Below are 24,038 nucleotides of genomic sequence, written 5' to 3' on the forward strand. Positions count from 1 at the left end.
ATATTATTTTACAATGAGATGAAGCATCCTCTTATAAAAAAAAATCAACATATGATGCCCATCTTATGATTCAATAAAAAAGAGACGTCCTCTTAACTTTTAACCAACAAAGATACACTTTGGTGTGGAAGCAAATAAATAAAAGATCATCATGCATGTTGTCAAATTCTAGCTGTTCATGGTTTCAGTTGTGCATGGATTGGATGAGCATATCGAAGGGGGAGGAAAAGGCTGAAAGCTGAGCTTATTGTGCTGCAATAGGGAGAAATGATCGAATCAATATAATAGACACAGAATGGAGCTGATAATTAAGGTTAACTGAAACTCTTAAGCCTCAAAGGCGTTAAACAAATCAACTCACTCATCTACATTTGCAATTATTGTTAGGAGTCTCTCCTAAACACAGAGTCATGTAGGCAATAGAGTAACATGCATTTTTAGATCGAGTGGGATTGAACTAAATTATCAATGCAATAATAACAAATTGATTCCTTGAATTATGAGTTTATGTCTAATTTTCACACTACAACAAAAATGACTTTCCGCAGCGCGTCATCCGCAGCGCACATCATAGGCGCGCCATTAATAGTTGTTTTAACGGCGCGCCCAATAAAATGCGCTGCGGATAATATCATATTTTTATCAACCGCAGCGTGCAATAATAATACGCTGTTAAAAATACTTTTAACAGCGCACATTGTGCGCCGTTAAAATTATTTTTGACAGCGCATATTGTGCGCCGTTAAAATTATTTTTGACAGCGCATGAATGTACGCTGTTAAAAAAATATTAAAAATGATTAAAAAATATTATTAACCGCACTCATAATTAAATACTATTAAAAAATTAAAACAAATATTATTAACCGCCCTATCTCCTCCTCGCGCTCGGCTAGGTCTATTTCCCTTCCCTCCGGCAGCGTATTCCTCGCGCTCGCTCCGCCTCTCCGTTCCTCTCCACCGTCGTTCTCTTACACACCACCGCCTTCCTCGACGAAGCCCTCTCCAACGTGCTGACCTACGCCACGCATCCTCTCCTCCGCGCGCTGGACCATCCCCTCCGCCTCCCCCGCCTCCGCCCCTCTCCCTTCCTCTCCAACGCTCTCGACTGCTCCTCTCCCGCCGCCTCTTCCGCCGCGGACAAGATCCTACTCTCTGTTTCCGGAAGAAACCCTCTCTCTGCCGTCCTCCTCGCCCTCGCGCACGCCCTCCGAGGCCGAGCCGCTGCGGCCGCCCTCACCCTCCTCGATCTCTTCTGCCTCGATCCGTCCATCGCACACCACGACGTCGCACCGGCGGTATTTGAGGCACTCTTCCTCCCGGACCTCCTTCCGGCGCTCTACTGGTTCGCGGACCAGGGGTCGCGCATCCTCTCTTCTGCCTCCCTTCGGCGGGGAAGCCAGAAGGATGAAGAGGACGAGGAACGGTCTCGGCCTCCATTCCATCTGCTTCCTTCTCATCGTCGCAAGAAGAAGCTTTCGATCTGCAGCTCCGCGAGTGGCTGGCCTTCTCGTCAAGATATAGGCCAGGTATGATAATTGTTCATTCTAGTAAAGGTTATTGTATCATATTTAACTCTAGATAAGGGAACTTATATTTTACTTGTTCTGTTACTTGGATCTTCGCATGTGCAGCTAATTGCAAGTCATTATCCTTCGAAAAATGAGCAACTTTTGGATGAAGTTTTGGGTATGGCAATCTATACTCCTTCCAATTCTATACTTTGTCCTCATTGTAATCTATTTTCTAGATAAACCTAGACAGAAGAAGTTGCTAACTTCTAATTAGTTGTATTCCAGCTACATTTGTTTTGCACCATCCCGAACATGGCCATGCTGTTATTCATCCTATTCTTTCACTTATAATTGATGGGACACTAGTGTACAACAGGAATGCTTCTCCATTTTTATCCTTCATCTATCTATTCAGCCATAACTCTGAGGTTTGGATTCTGAAATTATGAATTTTTTATGACAAATGTTATTGTTCAATAATTTTCTTCTGAATACTGAAGTAGAATACCAACTATAACTTTTGCAGAAAGAATATTCAGAACAGTGGGCTTTAGCATGTGGAGAAATTTTGCGGGTTTTGACCCACTACAATAGGCCAATTCACAAGGTTGAGCCCTGTAATTCACAAATTGAAAGGAGCAACAGTGGCAACCATGCAAGTACAAGCAAGATAAGCAAGACAAAAGCCAATCATACTCTACAACAGGAAGATAGGAAACAATTGCGTCCATTATCAGCTTGGATTACAGATATTTTGCTTGCTGCACCATTGGGAATTAGAAGTGATTATTTTAGATGGTAAAAAATATAGTTTCCCTTTTAAAAATTTGTCTCCAATAGATCATAAAAATGTTTGGGAATCATAACTTGATTTCCTTCCTATGTTAGGAGAGGTTATGTTTTCATTCCTTGTAAGCCTTTGTTGGGTTTTCAATTTCATTTTCATTATTTCAAAGCCACTTTTTATGCATGTTCATCATTTCGATAATTCCTATAAACTTTCATTCATTATAATGAATATAAGTGCTTCAAAGCTGTAATGTGGAAAAGAAAACATCTATAGGAATGAATTTTTTTGTCACTCTTAAAATCTATTAACTGAAGGTATCCAGTTCAGTTCTAAAATAGTATTGAATGCAGTATTGAGCCCTTTTAGTCAATCATTTAACTTTTTTTTTTCATTAATTAGTTCTCCAGCTGGTACTTTCTTTGTCGAAATTATTTTGCTATTCTTTGAAGCTATTCTGCATCTGTGCAACTAGGTGTGCTGGGATCATGGGAAAATATGCTGCAGGTGGTGACTTGAAGCCTCCGACAACAGGTATCTGATTGCTTACATCTTGTTCAATTGTATGCTTAAAGTTTTTTATCTTATAATCACTGAAGCAGATCTTATTTATCATCTAATTTTTATGAGATGTAATAGCCAAAAGGCAGGAAATACATTAATCTATGTGAATTTGAACAAAAACTAATGCAAGATTAGTTCTTCATTGTGCTCATACTATGGTATTTTTCATGTGTTCAATTTTTTTACTTTCGGAAGATGTCTGATTGATGCTTGTGGTTGCCCCTGCTTCTGGAAGATGTTTTTCAAGTTTTATATTATATTATATATTTTTCAATTTCATCCACAAGGTCAAATACCATTGTCTTTTACTCTTTCAGTGTTGGAAAAGTTGTTTTTTATATATACTTTACATATTGCATTTTTAACTTGTTATCTGCTTGAAAGACCTAACAAGTATTATCACATAGCTTGTTCTCGTGGAGCTGGAAAGCATCCTCAACTTATGCCATCCACTCCTAGATGGGCGGTTGCCAATGGAGCTGGAGTTATACTGAGTGTATGTGATGAGGAAGTAGCTCGCTATGAGACTGCAAATTTGACAGCAGCTGCTGTTCCTGCACTTTTGCTTCCTCCCCCTAAAAATGCCTTGGATGAGCATCTTGTTGCCACACTACCTGCTCTTGAGCCTTATGCTCGGTTGTTTCATAGGTGGATGCTTACATTGGCTAGATTTTACATATGCCATATGGTACACTATTTTGACTTTGTAATATTAATCAGGTACTATGCCATTGCTACACCTAGTGCGACCCAAAGGCTGCTGCTTGGACTTCTTGAAGCTCCACCATCAAGGGCACCTGATGCACTTGATGCTGCAGTACAACTAGTTGAACTTCTGAGGGCGGCTGCAAGCAATTCTTTTAACATCTGCAGTACATCTGTGCTACACCTAGTGTGACTCTGAAGATATATGTCTTACTGTTGAAATTAAACTGCAGATTTCGCTTTATCTTTGTTTCAGACTAACTTATGCATTTGGATCTGTCATAGGAGCTCCAATTTCGATCATGGATGGAATTCTTGTAGCGATAAAGGATGAGATCGACTGCCTGCCCTATCCCACAACTGGTAGAGTCTCTAAGTTTGTGTCTGATTCATCTCAAGAATGGTTGAAAGGAAAATGACCCATGAGCAGGAGGGACTACATGGCTGCACAAGTACAGGCCATGCATTGATGATGCAAGCTGTGTGAGGCAATTGAGGTCATGTGGTGCCATCCTTGTGGGGAAGACCAACATGCATGACTGTGGAGCTGGGACCAGTGGCATCAATCCGCACTACGGGTAGGTGCTCTATGTTTCACTCTTGTTTTCTTGCTCTTGAATTTGGTTTTCACCTTGTGGGATCACAGCTGTAGAATTTGAATTTGAATTTGAAACTGCAATCTGAGAGTTCTTTCTCTGCATACCATTTCAAAGTGCTACGAGGAACCCCTGCGACATCAACAAGGTTTCTGGAGGCTCATCGAGTGGATCGGCCGCAGTAGTGTGTGCTGGATTGTGTCATGTTGCTCTCGGAGTCGATGGAGGGGGTAAGAAGTTGAGCTTCTTCATCCAATGTAGTGCTTAATCATTGATAGCATTTGAAACTTTTAATCCAACTATTCAGGGTCTGTGAGAATGCCTGCTGCTTTGTGTGGTGTTGTTGGATTCAAACCAACTTCAAGTCGCTTATCGAATTCAGGGTAACAACTTAGTCTTATCTAGTTTTCTTTGCTGTTTGTACCAAATCTGAATACATTTACATTGTTTTATCAGGGTTCTTCCATTGAATTGGACTGTCGGAATGCCTGGAATATTAGCAATGACCGTCGAGGATGCTCTTTTAACGTCAGTTTTGTGAATAAATTTGTATGCATTTTCTAGTTTCCTTCATCTGTTATGAGATGAAACTTAGCACTGGTTTTATTCTTGTTCCAGTTATGCTGCTATTTGTAGTGATCCTCCAAATCAACTTCAAGTCGCTTATTGAATCAACCAACACTATTACAAGTGAGAGATGAAACTTAGCCTCGTGTATAATTTCCTGAGTCGTAATAGATAAAGATGTTAGAGAAGTGTGGCAGCTTGCCATTGACATTGGCATTTATAATAATTGTGGAACAAATTATTTTCATGAGTGAAAAAATATGAATGTTATATATAATTGTTGGATTATAAATGTGTAATTTTTATAGTATTTGTGTGTGGTATTTATGTTATTAATTATTTGAGTTTTAAGTTTATAATTGTGATTTGAATGGTTTAATTATTTTATTTCATCCACAGCGCACATTGCGCGCTGCAATTGATCACATCCGCAGCGTGCATTGCGCGCTGCGGAAGCTCTTAGTCGCAGCACGCAATGCACGCTGCGGAAGCTCTCAGTCGCAGCGCGCAATACACGCTGCAGAAGCTCACATCCGCAGCGCACATTGTGCACTGCGGATGCAATCATCCGCGGCGTGCATTGCGCGCTGCAGATGTGAGCTTCCGCAGCGCGCAATGCACGCTGCGAATGCCTAATGACTTTTAACAGCTTGCAACTGTGCAGCGTGCGATGTGCGCTGCGGATAGCATATTTGCGCGCTGCGAAAAGTCATTTTTGTTGTAGTGTCATTAGAATAAGTTATGAATATAGTATATTTTTTGTTTGTTCTTAGCAAATTTCTCTTCATTTCTCTAGGAACTTATTGTCTTGATTTCCTCCATTATTTTCGATTCTATTTTTTGCTTCCTATGAAAGCTTTGTTACTACACAATGTTACTTCAATTCCCAAATGAATAAGAATTATTATTCATATATCAATCACAATAATAATAATAATTTCTAGATAAATTAGAATTTGATTAATAACTTCAATTGTATAAAGAGTTACATTAAGTTTAATTTTATTTTTGTTTACTAAAAACCGTAACTATCTATAATAGCTTTCTTATTTCTCATTCTTCCACAACATTAACAATTCAAAAAAAAATTTCTCATTATATTTCGTCCTAATTAATTCCATCCAAATAAAAACAATGCTTGGGGAGAGCTTGCGATCGGCCCATGATTTAGTTAGTAACAAATTAGATTATATACCTTCTCTGTCTTCTCTTCCTCGCAAGAATACAAAAACACTTTTTGACATAATTAATTTATCATTTGACTCAGCGCTACCTCTCTTACTATATAAACCCGCCATGTTTTCATTCACAATCATCCCTTCCTCTTCCGATATCGATCTCTCCCATTTCAGAGATGAAGAACCTCCTTTTGACCTTACTAGGGTTTCTGCTTCTGCAACTTGCTCTTCTTCCAAGCTTAGCTTTGTCTCAGATCCTCTTTCAGGTGTAAATCCTCTCCGATAAGATAAATTTTTATATTCATATTAGGGTTTCAGATAGCAAAACTGATGAAGATAATGCAGGGCTTCAACTGGGAGTCATGGAGGCAGCAAGGTGGCTGGTACAACTTCTTGAAGGACAAAGTGCCTGATATTGCGAGCGCCGGAGTGACCCATGTGTGGCTACCTCCCCCTTCGCACTCGGTTAGCGAACAAGGTTCGTGGTGCAGTTGTTTAATTCGTTGCCTCAAAAAAATGATAATTTCACTTCAGTGATCATAATGTCGATTAACGCCGTAGGTTACATGCCCGGGAGGTTGTACGACTTGAACGCTTCCAGGTACGGGAACCTAAACGAGCTCAAGTCGCTCGTCGACGCGTTCCATGACAAGGGCATCAAATGCGTCGCCGACATCGTCATAAATCACCGGTGCGCCGACAAGAAGGATGACAGAGGGATTTGGTGCATCTTCGAGGGCGGCACCGCCGACGGCAGCCTCGACTGGGGTCCCCACATGATCTGCCGCGACGACACCGAGTACTCCGACGGCACCGGCAACCTCGACACCGGCGCCGGCTTCGCAGCGGCTCCCGACATCGACCACCTCAACGAGCGAGTCCAGCGGGAGCTAGCTGCTTGGCTGAATTGGTTGAAGAGGAGCGACGCCGTCGGCTTCGACGGATGGAGGCTCGACTTCGCCAAGGGATACTCTTCGAACATCGCGAAGATATACGTGCAACAAACGCAGCCGGACTTCGCGGTGGCGGAGGTTTGGAGTTCGCTGGCGTACGGCGGAGACGGGAAGCCGGAGTACGATCAGGACGGCCACCGTCAGGAGCTGGTGAATTGGGTTCAGCAGGTCGGGGGCAGTTCGACGACGGCGTTCGATTTCACGACGAAGGGGGTTCTGCAGGCGGCGGTGGAAGGCGAGCTGTGGAGGATGCGCGATCCGCAGGGGAAGGCGCCAGGGATGATCGGGTGGCTGCCGGAGAAGGCGGTGACGTTCGTCGACAACCACGACACCGGTTCTACGCAGAAGGCGTGGCCTTTTCCTTCGGATAAGGTCATGCAGGGATACGCTTACATCCTCACGCATCCAGGAATTCCATCCATTGTAAGCACTGCGCTACGTACTGATGATCTATCGATCGATCAACAACACATTTTCAACTAAGCAATTGATATTTATTTCTCGTCTTACAGTTCTACGATCATATGTTTGATTGGGGGTTGAAGCAGCAGATATCGCAATTGGTTACGATAAGAAGCCGAAATGGGATTCGACCAAATAGCACGCTGAGCATCTTGGCCTCTGATGCCGATCTCTATGTGGCGATGATCGACGGAGTGATCGCGAAGATTGGAACAAGATTTGATGTCGGGAAGCTTGTCCCGCCCAACTTCCACGTCGTTGCTTCTGGGGAAGATTACGCTGTCTGGGAGAAGCAGTGAAGGCTCTACATCTTTAAGCTTTATATATTGTTTTCCTACTTTAATTTGCCATGGTGCAATTGATACTTGAATAAGAATTTCGAACGTGTAAGAATGATATGGAATATTCGATTAATAGATTACTAATTTATGAAAGTCTTTTTGTTTGTTCTGTTGTATGTTACTATGTTTTGTTCGACCGAAAACTGATTTAAGTTATTTTCATAGAGAATGATGTTTGACACTCTGCTAAACATAAAAAGAAAAAAACAACAAAGGACGTACCAGTATTAAAATTGCAAGGATCCTCAAGGTGCGCTTAATCACTAAATTGCTGTACGTAGTTTATTGGTCATAAATTTGTTAGAGGAGACTAAATAGGTTCTAGCTAATTTTTGACATGAAATATTAAATTAAGGATCTATGCATTTTGAAAAAGAAAAATTCATATAAATTATATCAAATATAATATAAAAGGGATTTCACAAACACATAAACACATAAATATAATATAATAACTACTATTTTACAATATTATAGTTGTAACTATTGAATTTTCATCCGTATTTTCTTAGATGAGAGCTTCATGTGAATTCTTTAAAATCAAAATATATTTGATTCATATTCATTTTTTCCCGTTTCTTTACAAAAATAGTCTCAAACATTCACTACCATTTCTTTTCAAAAATAATATCAAACCTTCACTACCACCTTGATTGGTTGATTCACCATCATTCGTCGTCAAAAATTAAAATTAATCATATATTTAAAAACTTCCACCATAAGTTATCTATTAGTACCACTTTTACGAGGAAATATTGTGACATGGAATGAGTTCGTCAGTCCTTTTTTCTAATCAGAGCTGCATGACACATTTCTTATCATCATCGTGGGTTCTTATCGTCGAAAATCATAGTTTGAGGAAGCTTAATTAGGTTTAATTTTAGTAGCTAGAGTATAATTTTGGAGATTATGATGCGTGATGAGTGAAAGTGGAATCCCAACTCACTTTTTAATTGTTATTCTATTTTTGAGCATTTATGATTGAAATTTTAAACTTTAGTTGATTAATTGAGTTGTGTTGCATTCTTAAATACGTTGTTGAAGAAAATAATTTTAAGGATCGACGAATCATTGTTTCAACTAGAACAAGGGTTTAAGGTCAAAATTTTTGAATTTAAATTTATTTTCAACTTAAATTTTGGATTGTAAAAATCAACATACATTAATGTTTAAAATTTTTAAAAATTTTAACTTATCTTTTTAAAAGTATTTTTGAATTTTTAGAGTTGGATAACGATTTTAAAAGTGTTGATGGATTATAATTGTGAAATATAATTTTTTAAAATTATTATATATTTATGAAGTAAAATAAAAAATTTAATTTGGAGTTTAGGAATGTTTATGATATCTAGTGAGATGTGTTTAATATAGTTGATAATAAAATTATTATTTAATATTTTTAAAATATAAAATCTTGAAAAAAGTTATGATAAAAATATATAAAATTAATATATGATTTTTATTATATATTATATATTATATTATTTTTTTTAAATTTATTGAATTCCCATGCCACTGCGTGCGTCCGCCGCAGTCTTCAGCATCTGCAGCATGAAATCATTTCACGTGTCGATGGTTCCTGGTGCGCACCAGTGCAAAGCAGTCGTTGTATGGCCTCACCTGGCCATCCGGCCTTAGTCGGGTCGCGTCGGTGGTATCCAACAGTCGGAATTGCGCCCGTCCTGCCCTCACCACTTCCCTGTACTCTTTCAGCTACATCATGTACATCTCGATGCTGCCCCTCCAACCTCGTCTTACTGCTCCGGGATGGCCGCTGGCTCATGCAGTTGTCGCCCTTGTTGCGGCCCCATTCTCAAAGTGGGACAGTGCAAATGTGCTCAGCGAGATGAGGCCCTAGAAGTTTTGCGGGGTGAGGTCGTTGAAGACCCGGAAGGCGGCCGGTAGCTGTAGTGCATTTCGAGGTCGGTGACGTTGGGGTCAAGGCAGTACTGGCAGCCGACGAGGCGGCGGCCTTGTAGAACACGGTCAGCCGGAGGAACCAGTGGCCAGCGGAGATGATCACGTAGTCGAAAGTCGAACCCACTCATGCGCGTTGTTCAGTCGGTGCCCGGTTCATCCAGGTTCAGATTGAATAACCTGGTAACGCATCGACCCGTTTGACGTGCTTTCACCTCCTCCGGCCGCACCAGGAACGACGACCAAAAGCTGGCGGTGGTGATGTTGTGCGTGGAGAAATGGTAGCGCTTGAATATCTCGTCCTTCGTCAGCGACACATCCACAATGTACGTACATCACCTATATCAAAGTGCATCCAAGTTTACTGGAGGCTGGAGGCGAGTGAGCATTTGTTAAAAGTCAAATTAAACTTGAATACATCCATAATAAATATTTGAAATATATGAATCAAGTGAAACATAAATGTTGTAATTCATGTATCTAGATAGAATAAGATTCATGTATCTAATTAATGATATGTGGTCTAAAAATATCTATTGAGTAGTATAAATACTTATATAATGTGAAGTTGATAATAAGTTATTTTTTTTGTAAGATAAGTTTTTTGTAATATAAGTTATTACACTATTAATCTTTTTCTCTTTCTAGTAAGTTTTTGAGAGCTCACTATCTTCCAACAAAGTGGTATCAAAGTAATGATATCAAATTTTTTTTTTTCCAATACCCCCAACTTATCAAACTCAATTTTTAGAATTGGTCATTTAGAATGAAAATTATACTTGGATCCCAAGGAGTATGAGATATTGTTGAGCATGATTTTGAAGAGCCCTTAGATGTGGCAACTCTACCTCAAAACCAAAAGGATGTTTTAGAGAAAGAAAGAAAGAAAGATCAACATGCTCTCACTATCATCCATCAAGGTTTGGATGAAGACATGTTCAAGAAGATAACATGAAACAATATTAAAGAAAGCGTAGGAGATGCTTCGCAACTCTATTATGGGAGTGGACAAGGTGAAGAAGGTGCGACTTCAAATTCTAAGAGCTGAGTTTGAATCAATCTTAATGAAAGAGAGTGAACATATCTTCGACTATTTTACAAGAGTTTATGTTATTGTCAATCAAATGAAGAGACTTGGAGAAACCATGCCTGAAGTTCAGGTGATTGAAAAGGTACTACGCTCTCTTAGCATAAAGTTTAATCATGTTGTTATTGCAATTGAAGAATCTAAAGATTTAGAGATCATGACCGTTGATGAATTAAATGGATCATTACGGGCTCATGAAGAAAGGATGAGCCATGAAAGCAAGAACAATCAGAACATGTATTACAAGCAAAGACTAACTTGAAGATCAAAGAATGTGTTTTAATATCAAGGCCAAGATCAAGGCCAAGGACGAGGCAAGGCCGAGAAGTTCAGTATATGGCCATGGTCAAGAGAGAGATGAACAATCTTCTTAATTTGATAAAAGAAATCAAACATTTGCAAGAGGTCATGGAAGAGCAAGAGGAAGAGGTAATTATGTGAGGTATGATGATAGAAAAAATAAATCTCAGATTGAATATTATTTTTGTCATAAATTTAGATATTATACTTGAGAGTGTCATTCAAACATGAAAGATGAAGAGACAAATCTAATAGAGAACAAAGAAGATAGATGTTGAGCAATCCTTGTTTCTTACACTCAAGGAGGGCTCTATTGGAAAAACAAACATATAGTATCTTGATAATGGAGCCAACAACCATATGATGGGTGATAAAAGTAAATTTGTGGAGCTTGATACAAAAAAAAAAGATTTTGTAAGCTTTATGGATAATACAAAAGTCAAAATTGAAGGCAAAGGTACAATTCTCCTTGAAATAACAAATTGTGGCCATAAAATTCTTTGTGATGTTTATTATGTTCCAAAATTAACTAGCAATATCTTAAGTATTGGTAAAACTTTTGAAAGAAATTACAAGATTCATATGGAAGATTGTATGCTTTGGTTACGAGATCAAGATTTTAACCTTATTGCTAAAGTGTCTATAACTAAGAACAAGATGTTCTTATTGGACTTGAAGAATTGTGAACATATATGCTTGAAGACTTGTATACAGAATCCATGATGGATTTGACATATGAGATTTGGTCATTTGAATTTTGGAGGACTCAAAGCTTTGAGAGATCATAAGATGGTGAAAGGGATTAACCTGCCCCACCAAGATTGATCACCCCGATCAATTATGTGAAGCATGCTTACTTGGCAAGCATCCGTGGGTTAAGAAAATTTATTTATTTATTTATTTTAAATTTTAAAATTCCAAAGCAATCATCCGTCTAAATTACAATTCAAGCTTCAAATTTCAACTTGATCAATTTAAACTGTAATCTAACTTAAATTTTTTAATATTTTTAATATTTTTTGATAGGCCCATGGGTGACTTACCTAACTTACAACCCGCCTTGGATTGGGTTGGATTGAATCTTTTAGTAAAAGTTATTATTTTGTTTGACCCGTTTTTATTGATGGTTTTAGTATCACCCTGAATTACATGAAGCATGTTTATTTTTTGAAGCAATCCAAAAATCTAAGGCATTTGATGCATTCAAAAGATTTAAAGTGAGTATCTGCAGCAAAAATCTAAGACATTTGCATTCAAAACAAAGTAAATATCAAATTCAAGCATTAAGAACTGATAGAGATGGTGAATTTATATCTAATGAATTTAACAGTTTTTGTGAGTTACATGGAATTCATCATCTTTTGACAGTTCCTAGATCACCCCAGCAAAATAAAGTTGATGAAAGAAAGAAAAGAACAATACTTAATATGGCGAAGAGTATACTAAAGTCTAAAGACATGCCTAAGATGTTTTGGACTGAAGCTGTGACTTGTGTTGTGTATCTTTCAAATCGATCTCCAACTAAGAGCTTGAAGAATGTGACACCTCAAGAAGTATAGAGTGGGTGGAAGTCAACTGTATCACATTTAAAAGTATTTGGATTCATTGCATTTTGCACATATCCATGAACAAGAAAGACCCAAGTTAGATGATCGAAGTTAGAAACTCATTTTCATCAGATACGATGAAAATTCTAAAGGATACAAATTGTATAATCCACACAGAGGAAAATTTCTGATTAACAGAGATGTAGAATTTGAAAAAAATACATCGTGGGATTGGAGTGCCAAGGAAGAAGGGTCTTATGATTTCTTTCCTTACATTAATGTGGAACAAGAAGCCCAAGAGGAATCTACTCCACCAACAACTCCACATACACCTGAGTTATCAATCGCACTATACTAGGACCATCTTCAGGAGAAAAGACTCCAAAATATCGAAGCCTTGATGATATCTACAATGAGACTCATGTTATTGATGAAATGAATTTATTTGTTTACTTGCAGATGTTGAACTTTTGAGCTTTGAAGAAGCAAAAGAGGATAAGAAATGGAGAGAAGCCATGAATAGAAATTGAAGCCATTGTGAAGAATGATACTCGGGAGTTAGTATTTCATGAAAGACTATAAAATTATTTAGAGTCAAATGGGTAAACAAGATAAAGAGGAATGCCAATGGAGAAGTAGAAAACAAGATTTATTGCTAAAGGCAATAAGCAAAGAAAGGTATTTGCTCCGATAGCTCAATTGGAAACAATTCGCTTATTGATATCTCTTGCTGTTCAAAAGCATTGGAAGATTTATTAGTTAGATATTAAATCTTCTTTTCTTAATGGTTATAATAAGGATGTTTACATTGAACAACATATTGGATATATGGTTAAGGGGCATGAAGCCAAAGTCTTGAAACTAAAGAAGATACTTTATGGGCTTAAACAGGAACCAAGAGTTTGGAATCATCGACTTGATTACAAGAAAATGGTTTCTTGAGATGCACCCATGAGTATACACTCTATATAAAAGAAGAAGGTCATGATTTTTTATTTGTTTGCATTTATGTGGATGACCTTATTCCTATAGGAAACAATCAGAAAATGATTGAAGAATTCAGAATAATGATGAGTCATAAATTTAAGATGTCTGATATGGGACTCATGACTTATTTCTTGGAAATTCAAATTAAGCAAATGAAGGATGAATTTTTATTTCTCAAGAAAGATATGCAAAGGAGGTTCTTAAGAAATTCAACATGTTTAATTGCAAATCATTTAATACCTCTATGCAATTTGGTGTACAACTATCCAAAGTGAAGCAAGGAGAAGAAAAGATTAGTCCAACTTCTTTTAGAAGTTTTATTGGGAGCTTAAGATACTTGACTTATACAAGACCTGATATTTTATTTGCAGTTGGAGTTGTGAGTCGATTTATAGAGAATCCAACTCAATCTCACATGTTAGCAATAAAGAGGATACTTCGTTATATTAAAAGTACTCTTGATTATGGTATTCTTTATTCATCTTCTAACAACTACAAGTTGATGAATTATTGTGATAGTGATTTTGCTGGAGATAATGATGATAGAAAAAACACAACTGATTTTATATTCTTTATGGAAATAAGCAATTTCAAACAAAATAAACTATTGTGACATTGTCCAGTTGTGAAGCTAAGTATGTTGCAGCTATTTCTTGTACTTGTCATGTTATATATTTGAGAAGATTATTAAAGGAACTTCATGTCGAACAAGAAGATGCTATGAAGATCATGATTTATAATAAGTTAGCTCAAAGTTTGACAAAAAGAATCCAGTATTTTATGAATGTAGCAAGCATATTGATACAAAATATCATTTTATTCAAGAATATATTGCAAAGAAAGAAGTTGAACTTGAGTATGTGATGACTATGATCAAATTGTTGATATTCTTATAAAACCACTCAAATTTGATGATTTTCAAAGATTGAGGTTCATACTTGGGAGTAAGGAAGATTCAAATTTAACAGAGAGTGTTAGAACTTGAATTAAACTAGAATACATCCATAATAAATGTTTGAAATGCATGAATCAAGTGAAACATGAATCTTGTAATTCATGTGTTTAGATAGAATAAGTTTATGTATCTAATTAATGATATATGGTCTAGAAATATCTATTGAGTAGTAAAAATACTCATGTAATGTGAAATTGATAATAAGTCATTTTTGTAAGATAAATCTTTTGCAATACAAGTCATTACACTATTATTCCTCTTCTCTTCCTAGTAAGTTTTTAAAAGTCCATCTTCCAATAAGTTGGTGAGCAAGTGGAAGAGGTAGAGAGGGATGATGGTGAGTAGGGCCAGGAGAAGGTGAGGAGGAGGACAATCCTGAGGGCGTTTTGAAAGCTTGTTCGGCTTCCAGTTTAGAGCTCCGGGGAATGAGGCTTCATAATGTGACGTACACACAAGATAACACAAGTGCATGCAACAAAAATCTGCTCTGTCATTTGTAATCCTAGAATTATTTGCATCTGATTAGTTTGCAAATTATTTGCAATCGTAGGATTAAATGAAGTCGCTACTGGAGGAAGGTCTGGTGACTAAATGGATTAGTATCAGACACTAGTAAGAAGTATCCTCGCATGTAGATCAATGTAGGAAATCTTACATAGTCGAGAGTAACAAGGTTTGATGATGATGCTGATACTCATTAACATTAGGAACTGATTTATTGTATACACACTTTATCACATCAATATAATTACTAAATAATTTTCATGTTTATAAAATAATCTAAGAAATATGTTTTACAAACACTTATCTCTGTATCGTCTGCTGATTTTGACCTTCACCTCAACCACGACCTTGATCAAATTGTCCATTGCTTTCTATGTGCCCGATCCCTACGATCACTGAGCCTTATGACAAGATATAGGGAAACCATGACTGTTGGCCTTGATTCTGAGGAGAGAGCCCCATTCTGCAGTGTATAACAGAGCATCAGTCATGAGTTTTTAGATCAATGAAAGTCATAAGCACATTTTCTTCTTTTCTTGATATTTCTCTATAACTGCCCTATTAGGTAAATAAGATCAATAGTAGTACATAGACTGTGGAATATTTTATAATTTGGGATCTTGAGATCTATCAAAAAAGAGGCATTAATCATCTAAAAAATAGGGAATAAGAAAGAGATAGCAAAGCATGCATTAAGCATACAAAAGTACCTTCTAATGGTTAACATCACCACAATGAGAAAAACCATAATCAAAGATGATCAGTGTCATCAAGACATGAGCTATCTCATTCCCAACATTCTTTGAAGTAATAGACAAACTCTGTCCAGATTGTTGCTTTTGCAATAACCCTCTCTGCACAATGCCCTGATCAATGCAGTGAATACAGAAACATCTATGACCAAGCCTCTGCATGATAGTCCTTCAGCAATGTTTAGTATTTCTCTAAGCTTTCCGGCCTTCACCAACCAATTATTTAGACGAATAACTAGATCCGGGAAGAATCCAATCATCAACGATCTAAGAAAGCTATCAATAGCATCCATATAACGTCCTTCTCGACAAAGAGTATCAATCATGATGCAATACGTGAATTTATTTGGAATGATGTTTTCAGAGATCATCTTTAAATAAAGTGCTCGCACCTCGTTAAACTCTTGTGCCCTGTAAAACTCATGTAGCAAAGTGTTAAAGGCTACAACATCAGTAACAGAACTGCTATTGGTGAATACACATTTAGCTGGTTGAAGCATCCCAGCTTTGCAAAGGCTTCGGATCACAATGGTAAATGTGCAAGAGTCGGGATTGATCCCTTTCTTTAACAAGTCATTGAACAGCTTTAGAACACAAACCAATTCATTCATCTTACAAAATCTACTCATTAAGGTGTTGTAAAAGTAGACATCAGGATCCCATCCCAACTGAGCACTTCTCTCCAATAAGCATTTGGCTTCCCAAACTTTTGCATCACGACAGAGACACTCAAAAAGAATATTGAGAGTAACAATTGTAGGATGCAACTCATTTGCTAGCATAACTTCCAACAACCGAAATGATTCATCAATTTTACCAGCCTTGCAGAAACCATTCATGTATATGTTATAAATAACCTCATTCGGCTTCCAACCTTTCTTCTCACTTTCCATCAAAAGCTTCTCCACTTCATGGAATTCCCCAACCTCACAAAGAGCTTCTATCAATATGCCATAAGTTACGACGTCAGGTGGGCAACCGACGCTCTCCATCTCGGCGACTAGCCTTTTGGCCTCCTCGATCCTACCATCCGAGCAATACCCCTGAACAATACAAGTGTAAGATTGCACGGTGGGAAGCAGCTTATCCTCCCCCATCATTTTATCCAAGACGCCCCAAGCCTCCTGCATCCTCCCTGCACGGCAGAGCCCTGCTATGAGCATCGTGTAGGTGGATGTATCCGGCTGGCAGCCCGACTGAACCATGAAGGGAATGAGCTCGTAGGCAAAGTCGACGAAATTGGGGTAGAAAGACCGCAACTTTAAGAGCATGGTGTAAGAGGAAGCAGTGGGTGCGACTCCAGATGCTAGCATTTCGTCGAACACCTTCTCAACATCGTCGTAGCGGTCGGCGACCACTAGGGAACTGATAAGGGTGTTGTAGCAGAGAGCGTTGGGGATGGGGTGCCAGAGCATGAGCTCGCGAAAGAGACGGATGACCTCTTCGACGTCGCCAGAGCGGGAGAAGGATTTCATGAGGGCATTGTAGGCTGAAGGGTGGCGGCGGGACGGACTGGAGCCAGGGGAGGGGAGAGGGGAAGCAGGGCGGCATCGGGAGAATTCGGCGACCGCGGCGCAGAAGGCGGAGACCTTAGCGTCGGAGGAGAGTTCTGGGGAAGGTGGGGGAGTAAGGAATTTTTGGAGAACAGGGGGAGATGGCTTACAAGAGGCGAAGGGGCGGCGACGGCGGCCAGCGGCTCGGGCGGCGGCAGAGGGTGCGCGAGAAGAGGAAATAGAGATCCATGGCATGGAAACAGAATTGTAGCAGCGACAGAAGAGTCCGCAACAAGGGTTTTAGGGGTTCTCTGGCAAGTGTTCGAGTAAATTGCTAAAAACTGAGCCCTTTTTTAAAAATATTCCGAAACGACTATCCTTGACAAATTTGAGACCTTTATTCAACATTCCCCTAATTGGAGGGGGTAAATAAAACAAAATGGTTAGATATTCGCTATTCATGGCGTGGGCCGCGTGGCTTCGAGGCTTCCTACCAGCCCTCCGTGGATCCAGATGAGAAGGGGAAGAAGCAGATCAAAAATGCAAACTTGCGCTCTTTCCACCTCCACGTTCAGGACGTCGATGGCGATGAAGACGACGATGAAGATTTCCGCCTCTCACGCTCTAAGGTACCATTCGCTGCTGCTTGATGGTCGATCCTTATTCGCTTGTTCATCTTGCTTTGTTTTTAAGCTTTCTCATCATTTGTTCCCTCACTTGGTCTTGAAGAATGAGCTTTATATAGAGGTAAAATGAAATCCTTGGACTGACTATAAAACATTAGGGCTGCATTGTCAAATTCTTGGTAGGTCAAGCCTAATTCAGCCGTGCAGGAAATAGCAATTCGGTCTTCTTGTGCAATGCTAAATGTGATTTTGGTATCTAGAGAACTTTAGATAAACATATGTTTTTATACAATGCAAAATATAAGAATGCAATCCCTAAGTCAATCCAGTTTGTGCAGACGGGATGCAAGAACAATTCGGATGAGATCTCTTGTGTCTCAGTTTTCACGTGGAGTATCAAGAAGGGAAGTTGTTGGTGTTGCTGCTTTGATTTTCTCTAACCCTGCTCTTTCATTGCCACTGCAAGAGGCAAAAGACTCTGAGAACATCCGGTAATTGTAGGTAGTAATTGAAATGATTCTTTAAATTGGGGTTCCAAGCTACTTTTTCTACTTGTATTTCTTGGTTTTCTCTTAGTATGTACCCATGTTATATTCTATAAGAATCTCTAGGTACCGGAAGCTAGAGAGTGGTGTGAAAATCCAAGGTAGCATATATGCACAGCATATGGTTCTATTTATCAGCATCGAATTGATTTTCTTGTCCTAGTTAACATGTCAATTAGTTTTAAGCTTGATTTCTTTTATGTTTAGATATCATCGAAGGGGAAGGTCCAGAAGCACATGAAGGAGATCTTGTTGAATTTAATTATGTTTGCCGAAGATCAAATGGGTACTTTGTGCACAGGTAATAGTAACCAATTTATTTTTCCCCAAATTCAGGTTATGCATCCATGTATAGCAGTGAATTGGGCTAGGTTTAAAATATCAGTGACTATCTAATATTTATGTAGTAATATTATACAGTAGGTATTGTATGCCTTAGACGAAAACATTAAAAATAATTGTCGCAACTGGTGAGCAGTTCAAGATATTGAGTTACATTTTTTGAGCTTAAGGTCATGTTATACTTTTTTTGAGCTTAAGATCAATGTAATATATCCCAAGAATTTGTAAATAGGAATTCTGCTTTCTTTTCCTCCTTAAGATGCCTCATTGCCCTACCTCTTTTTGATCTTTAGTGCTAGAATATTGCTTTTATTTCAGTTTCACTTTTCATGACTTGTACATCTGTTTTCTTCCCTTTCTGAATTTAAACTACAGCACAGTTGACCAATTCAGTGGGGAGAGCAGTCCTGTGGTACTTCCCCTCGATGGGAAACAGGTTAGCTAGTATCATATCAACTACTCTTTGAAATAAGATTGCCATTGATTTAGCTAATACTTACTTTATTCCCAATTAGTGTTAGTAATAGTTACAGATGGACATATATGTTAACAAATTCACTAAATAGGTTCTCTTAGAAAAATGTTGTATCATTCATAAGTTTTAACAATAGATCCAATGTGGTCCGACTCTTTCTCGGGACCCCACATTGATAGGAGCTTCGTGCACCAGACTATCCTTTTTCATTCATGAGTTTTAACAAATTTACTAATATTTTATTTTAAAATTCTTGATGTCTCTCTACTCTTTGACAGATTATAGAGGGCCTTAAAGATGTTATAGTTGGCATGAAAGCTGGAGGTATGCTGTTCATATTTGAAGCATACCAATTATGTCAACTAGATTTTAATGTATAGCTTCAATTGAGTGCTATCCTGATTCTGAATTTTTATTGAGTGAGAACATCGTCTAAGTATAGCTGCTTGGGCTATTTACATAGACAAGATGGCAATCATGTTGAACTATGAGCAAGAGAGTTGCAAGCAGTGTCTCACATTGGGTTATATTATCCTTTCTCTTCATGCAGATGTAACTATTCCCTCTGTAATGTTAATATATCCTCTGCTCGTAAATTACTGAGGAGCAATGCCTATGCCTCTTTAGGTAGTAGAATATAAGATTGTTTTGTTTTGCCTCCTTGGCTTTACTCCTTGTTTGTATAGTGCCTCGGAGTTTCAAGTTTGTCCAAATGTCATCTACAACTGAAACTTTAGTCACTTACCCTGAGACTTGTTAAATCCTTTTCTTTTAATTGATATGGGCACTCTAGTTATCTCCTTGTGCAATTCCCTAATGGATTCATGATTTTCTCTAGGGAAACGTAGAGCTTTGATTCCCCCAAATGTGGGTTATATAAATGAAAACCTAAAACCAATACCTGATGAGGTATGTTTTTTTCCTAGCTCTTTGTCCTTGTTGAAGTATTAAATAATTCTTTTCAAATGCCAACCAATCAGCCATAATCTATTCATAGTGTACATTATTTCATTGAAGTTTGGTCCCCGGAGAAGTCTCTTATCTCATGCAAGTGAGCCATTGGTTTTTGAGGTTCAGCTCTTGAAGGTGCTGTGAGAACCAAACTATCATTCAGACACCATGTTGTGACCAGGGAATTGCATAAGGTAATCTCAGAGAACCTGCGAGCTTAACTAAAGTGTTGTTTGTATGTATTAACATTACAGTTCCTTTGACTGGTTTTTATATTTTGTTTAATTCCACTGTAATTTTCTGCAATGATTAATAGCTCTCCTCCTGAAAGCTGTTTTTTCAAATGTCATTCAAACTGTTGAGGAAAGGGTGAATAGTTATCTCGATAGAACACTTTTTCCCCTGGCTGAAACTTTGCGCCAGAATTAGGCGAAAGTGATGGAAGCTCAGTGGAAAAGACAAGGAAAAAGAAAAAGAAAAAAAAAAGAATAATGGTGTGAATCCTAGTCCTAATTCCCTCCTGTTCCTTCCGTAGCTTGTGGTTGATGCAAGCGGTGCTAGATCTTGAGTATCTGAGGGAGGGAGGGATAGTAGTGTGCAGTCCGACCAATGGACCTCGATGGCACTAGGCCTTGGTGGCCGATAACCTCGACGAGCATTCCGTCACATCCAAAGTCAAGGCAAAAGTTGTGGGAGATTGTGGTGGACGACAAGCGTAGCGTGACCGACGATAAAGATTGACAGCTCAATCAGCGCATGAGAGGAAGGAAGGGTACGGGCAAGTGAGGTTGTTGTGGACGAGGGCTCAAAGAAAGTTGCTTTCTTTCTGTTTTTTTGTTACTCGTCCTATTTCCTCTGTCAAGATAATTACAAGGGAGGTGACTTTAGACCATCTCCAATGGATACTCTTTTACACCATTTTAGTATAAAAGAGATACCAATTATTCTCCAATGGAAATCCCTAATTTTGCACTAAAATAGTGCAAGTGAACAGTGCAGCACCAAGATAGTGCTGCACTGTTCACTTGCACCAAAATGGTGCAAGTATTCATTTGTTTTAAATTAATATATTATAATATTAAATTTATATTTAAAATATTATAAATTAATATTATTTAATTTAATTGAATTTATTTTGTAAATTTTATATATTATAAATTTATATTAGTTATTAACTTAAATAAATAATATTTAAAATATTAATTTTAATAATAATTAAGATCATAATAAAAATATTTAACAAATTAATATGTATATTAAAATTAATATGTATGTTGAATAATAAATTATAAGATGAAAAAAATAGAATATTCTAAGAAATATTCTTTTTAGTGTAGGAAATGATGTGTATTAGTTGGAGTTGAAAAAAAATTTGGTGTGGTAATGACACCAAATTGGTGTTGAAAATGCACTAAAATAGATTTTATGGTTGGAGATGGTCTTAAAAGTGGTCTGCCTCTAACTGTTAAATACTTTTTAACCCAAAATATTTCTAATCTTCAGCATAATTCATGTCAAATGAGAATTATTATATTCCTAGTATTTTCCTAATTTATCTATGTTTAGTTTTTGAATATTAAATTATGATCATTAAAAAAACTTTTGGTTAATAAAGAAAATTAAGCTAAAAGAGTAATTTAGAAAATATTTTTTTGATAAATTCTGCAATTGAATCAAACTGATTCATATTTATTTAAGAATTTGCTTTTTTTAAACAATATTAATTATTTCGATTAAATCTACTTGATTATGATTTTTGAAAATCATTTAAACTAATTAAATTGATTTTTTTATTAAATAATAAAATATTATATTTTTAAAAAAAATTTATTAAATCGATTAAATTTTATTTTAAAAAATTACTATTTTTATTTTTTTTAAAATAGTTAATTTGATTACCTATCTAACTATTTATTTGATTTTAATAATAAAATTAAATTGATTCAATTAGTAAAAAAAAGTTAATTAATTTAATTTTAAATAATTAATTTCAACCAATTTTAATTGAATATTCAGTCTTATCCATCTTTCTTCTTTACTAGGAGAAAACACATCTCCATTTACATGGTAGTTTAAAGTAAGGGTTATTAGTAAAAACATGCCGTTTGAACTGATTGGCCATGCCCTGTCGGGTTTGTTAGTAAAAACATGCAGCTTGAACTGATTGGCCATGCCCTGTCGACGAAAACATGCATCAGCTCTGTCGATGAAAAAGGTAATTATTAGTTGTGGTCTGATTGGTCATGCCTGCCCTGCACTGCACTGCACTGCTTGACCTTCCTCACTTCCATGATTGCAGCATGATTCATTATCCCATCCGGCTTCCTCATAGTCTTCTTCGCTTGATTAGTTGTTATGAATGAATGAAGAAATATCCAATAGCTACCCTTCAAAATTTGATACATAAAAGCCAAAAAAAAATACCATCCAGATGTTAGTATGCTTAGAACCGGATCGAGAACCACTGGTCAACTTTCAAATAATAAGAACACATTTGATTTAGTCAAATCTTTGATCAACTAGTTCATACTCATCTTCTTTTATTTAGACTGTGGACTGTAGTGTTAGTTTGCTCTTGTCTCTATTCTCATGGTCGTATATGATAATTGGGAACATATGAAAGATTGCTACTAGAAAAATATTACAAATATTCTAACTCTTACATACAAAACATATTAGACGACTAAGCCTTTCCAAGGAAATGGTTAAATCCCCATAACTTCAAGTGTTTGGAGGTACCTATTAGGGTGTTTCTCCTTGTTCGCCTTTTAATCTACATCAATTGTTTTCCTGTCGATTAGTTTTCGGTTCACTTATTCCTTGCATTTATCATATATGACAAGTAGGAAAGTTAGGATGATATGTTTAGTTCCATTTCTTGTCACCACACAACAATTGTTACTTAGTGCTCAGTTCAACTAATGAATCCAACAATCTAAGTCGTCTCGATCTCGACCTTTGCTTCGTCGACCGAATTGGGGCTGAGGAGTGACTAGAGGGTACTAGAGAGGACAACCTTAAACCATGTAACTTAATGTTAAATGATTTGGAGTGGTATGATATAAGATATGCAACTTTGAATCCAAAGTTTCACTACACTTGTCCTTGTAACTTTGGTGTTTCACCATTTGAAGTCCTTTCTATGAATGATTGAAGAAACATACAGTAAATTGGAAGCAAAAGAAATGATTGTGAGCATCGCTTTATATCATTTCCACAGCTTTAATGATCCACAAACACACACACAGAAGTGACACAAGAGCTTTACCTAAAGTCATTTTTATTTTATTCTTTGGTTTAATCGGTTGAATCTCCTTTCTTCTTTTCTTTTTTTTTTGTGACTAAATATTACTTTTAAGTGAGTGCACCAAAAGAAAAGAAAAATTACTGATCCAGTACAGGATGTACACTGAGGTTCTGATATCAGCGCTTTATTTTTCCTCATGCACACGAGGGAATGACATGGAGGCGTCAGAGCTGAACTGAGTTTACAAAGAATAGCCTCTGCGACGACTTCACGGCCAACACACGTCGGAGAAGACTTGTGAAAATCTTGAAAACCAAGATATGCATTTGAGACAAGTAGTAGTGTTCACTGATTAAATTCAAGCGATGAAAGAAAAAGGAACGTAGTTTGAGATGCTGTTACAGAATGCTATAGAGCTTCACTGGCTGACCAGTGGACCAGCAATACGAGAGCAATAAATTCATGGGACCATCCCAATGGAAGATTTTTGATTAAATTGTTGTTTAGCTTAAGTGGTTGAACGGGCTTGACTTGGAGGCGCTCTGTATCTGGGGAGGTTAGCAGGTTTGCTTCAATATGTTGTCTATGAATTAGGAGGAGTTTATTTTAATCTCTTTCTAGTCTCAAGAAGATAAACTATTGCA

The 24,038-nt window shown here is 37.4% G+C and overlaps 4 protein-coding genes and 1 pseudogene across 4 annotated transcripts in view; 3 read left to right on the forward strand and 2 right to left on the reverse strand.

Moving 5' to 3' along the window:
* Nucleotides 1-4,835, forward strand: part of LOC141843434 (uncharacterized) — an 8,357-nt gene extending 3,522 nt beyond the window's left edge. The window contains exons 4-16 of the mRNA XM_074731498.1: nucleotides 896-1,528; nucleotides 1,634-1,688; nucleotides 1,799-1,941; nucleotides 2,040-2,311; nucleotides 2,776-2,834; nucleotides 3,272-3,512; nucleotides 3,585-3,736; nucleotides 3,855-3,932; nucleotides 4,000-4,147; nucleotides 4,283-4,395; nucleotides 4,473-4,548; nucleotides 4,622-4,693; nucleotides 4,784-4,835. Of these exons, the coding sequence (XP_074587599.1) occupies nucleotides 896-1,528; nucleotides 1,634-1,688; nucleotides 1,799-1,941; nucleotides 2,040-2,311; nucleotides 2,776-2,834; nucleotides 3,272-3,512; nucleotides 3,585-3,736; nucleotides 3,855-3,932; nucleotides 4,000-4,147; nucleotides 4,283-4,395; nucleotides 4,473-4,548; nucleotides 4,622-4,693; nucleotides 4,784-4,835 (2,094 nt within the window). The remainder of the gene's footprint in view (nucleotides 1-895; nucleotides 1,529-1,633; nucleotides 1,689-1,798; nucleotides 1,942-2,039; nucleotides 2,312-2,775; nucleotides 2,835-3,271; nucleotides 3,513-3,584; nucleotides 3,737-3,854; nucleotides 3,933-3,999; nucleotides 4,148-4,282; nucleotides 4,396-4,472; nucleotides 4,549-4,621; nucleotides 4,694-4,783) is intronic.
* Nucleotides 4,836-6,086: 1,251 nt separating this feature from the next.
* Nucleotides 6,087-7,624, forward strand: LOC141843336 (alpha-amylase isozyme 3C-like). Its single transcript, XM_074731411.1, has 4 exons — nucleotides 6,087-6,176; nucleotides 6,256-6,388; nucleotides 6,472-7,286; nucleotides 7,376-7,624. Exons 1-4 carry the CDS (start codon nucleotides 6,087-6,089, stop codon nucleotides 7,622-7,624), a joined length of 1,287 nt encoding a protein of 428 aa, XP_074587512.1.
* Nucleotides 7,625-9,162: 1,538 nt separating this feature from the next.
* LOC141843435 (protein trichome birefringence-like 19) lies at nucleotides 9,163-9,909 on the reverse strand (annotated as a pseudogene).
* A 5,773-nt stretch (nucleotides 9,910-15,682) lies between these two features.
* Nucleotides 15,683-17,463, reverse strand: LOC141842974 (uncharacterized). The gene has a single exon (XM_074730982.1). The coding sequence runs from the start codon at nucleotides 17,461-17,463 to the stop codon at nucleotides 15,745-15,747; it is 1,719 nt and encodes a 572-aa protein (XP_074587083.1). The 3' UTR covers nucleotides 15,683-15,744.
* A 267-nt stretch (nucleotides 17,464-17,730) lies between these two features.
* LOC141842976 (peptidyl-prolyl cis-trans isomerase FKBP16-1, chloroplastic) lies at nucleotides 17,731-20,445 on the forward strand. The gene is made up of 8 exons (XM_074730983.1): nucleotides 17,731-17,837; nucleotides 18,173-18,325; nucleotides 18,446-18,480; nucleotides 18,587-18,680; nucleotides 19,097-19,157; nucleotides 19,475-19,520; nucleotides 20,035-20,105; nucleotides 20,214-20,445. The coding sequence occupies exons 1-8, from the start codon at nucleotides 17,749-17,751 to the stop codon at nucleotides 20,289-20,291; spliced, it is 627 nt and encodes a 208-aa protein (XP_074587084.1). The 5' UTR covers nucleotides 17,731-17,748; the 3' UTR covers nucleotides 20,292-20,445.
* Nucleotides 20,446-24,038: the final 3,593 nt, after the last annotated feature.

This window comes from Curcuma longa, chromosome 12, assembly GCF_044706935.1.
Source record: "Curcuma longa cultivar G26 ecotype Majalengka, Jawa Barat chromosome 12, ITB_CL_G26_1.1, whole genome shotgun sequence".
NCBI classification, from domain to species: domain Eukaryota; kingdom Viridiplantae; phylum Streptophyta; class Magnoliopsida; order Zingiberales; family Zingiberaceae; genus Curcuma; species Curcuma longa.

Excerpts from the sequence above, each read along its gene's own strand:
- LOC141843336 (XM_074731411.1), top strand. The coding sequence starts at position 6,087 with ATGAAGAACCTCCTTTTGACCTTACTAGGGTTTCTGCTTCTGCAACTT. Across the intron at positions 6,177-6,255 it reads TGTCTCAGATCCTCTTTCAG|GGCTTCAACTGGGAGTCATG; the intron begins GTGTAAATCCTC and ends AAGATAATGCAG. Across the intron at positions 6,389-6,471 it reads GCACTCGGTTAGCGAACAAG|GTTACATGCCCGGGAGGTTG; the intron begins GTTCGTGGTGCA and ends TTAACGCCGTAG.
- LOC141842974 (XM_074730982.1), bottom strand. The coding sequence starts at position 17,463 with ATGCCATGGATCTCTATTTCCTCTTCTCGCGCACCCTCTGCCGCCGCC.
- LOC141842976 (XM_074730983.1), top strand. The coding sequence starts at position 17,749 with ATGCAAACTTGCGCTCTTTCCACCTCCACGTTCAGGACGTCGATGGCG. Across the intron at positions 17,838-18,172 it reads TCCGCCTCTCACGCTCTAAG|ACGGGATGCAAGAACAATTC; the intron begins GTACCATTCGCT and ends CAGTTTGTGCAG. Across the intron at positions 18,681-19,096 it reads AATGGGTACTTTGTGCACAG|CACAGTTGACCAATTCAGTG; the intron begins GTAATAGTAACC and ends TTTAAACTACAG.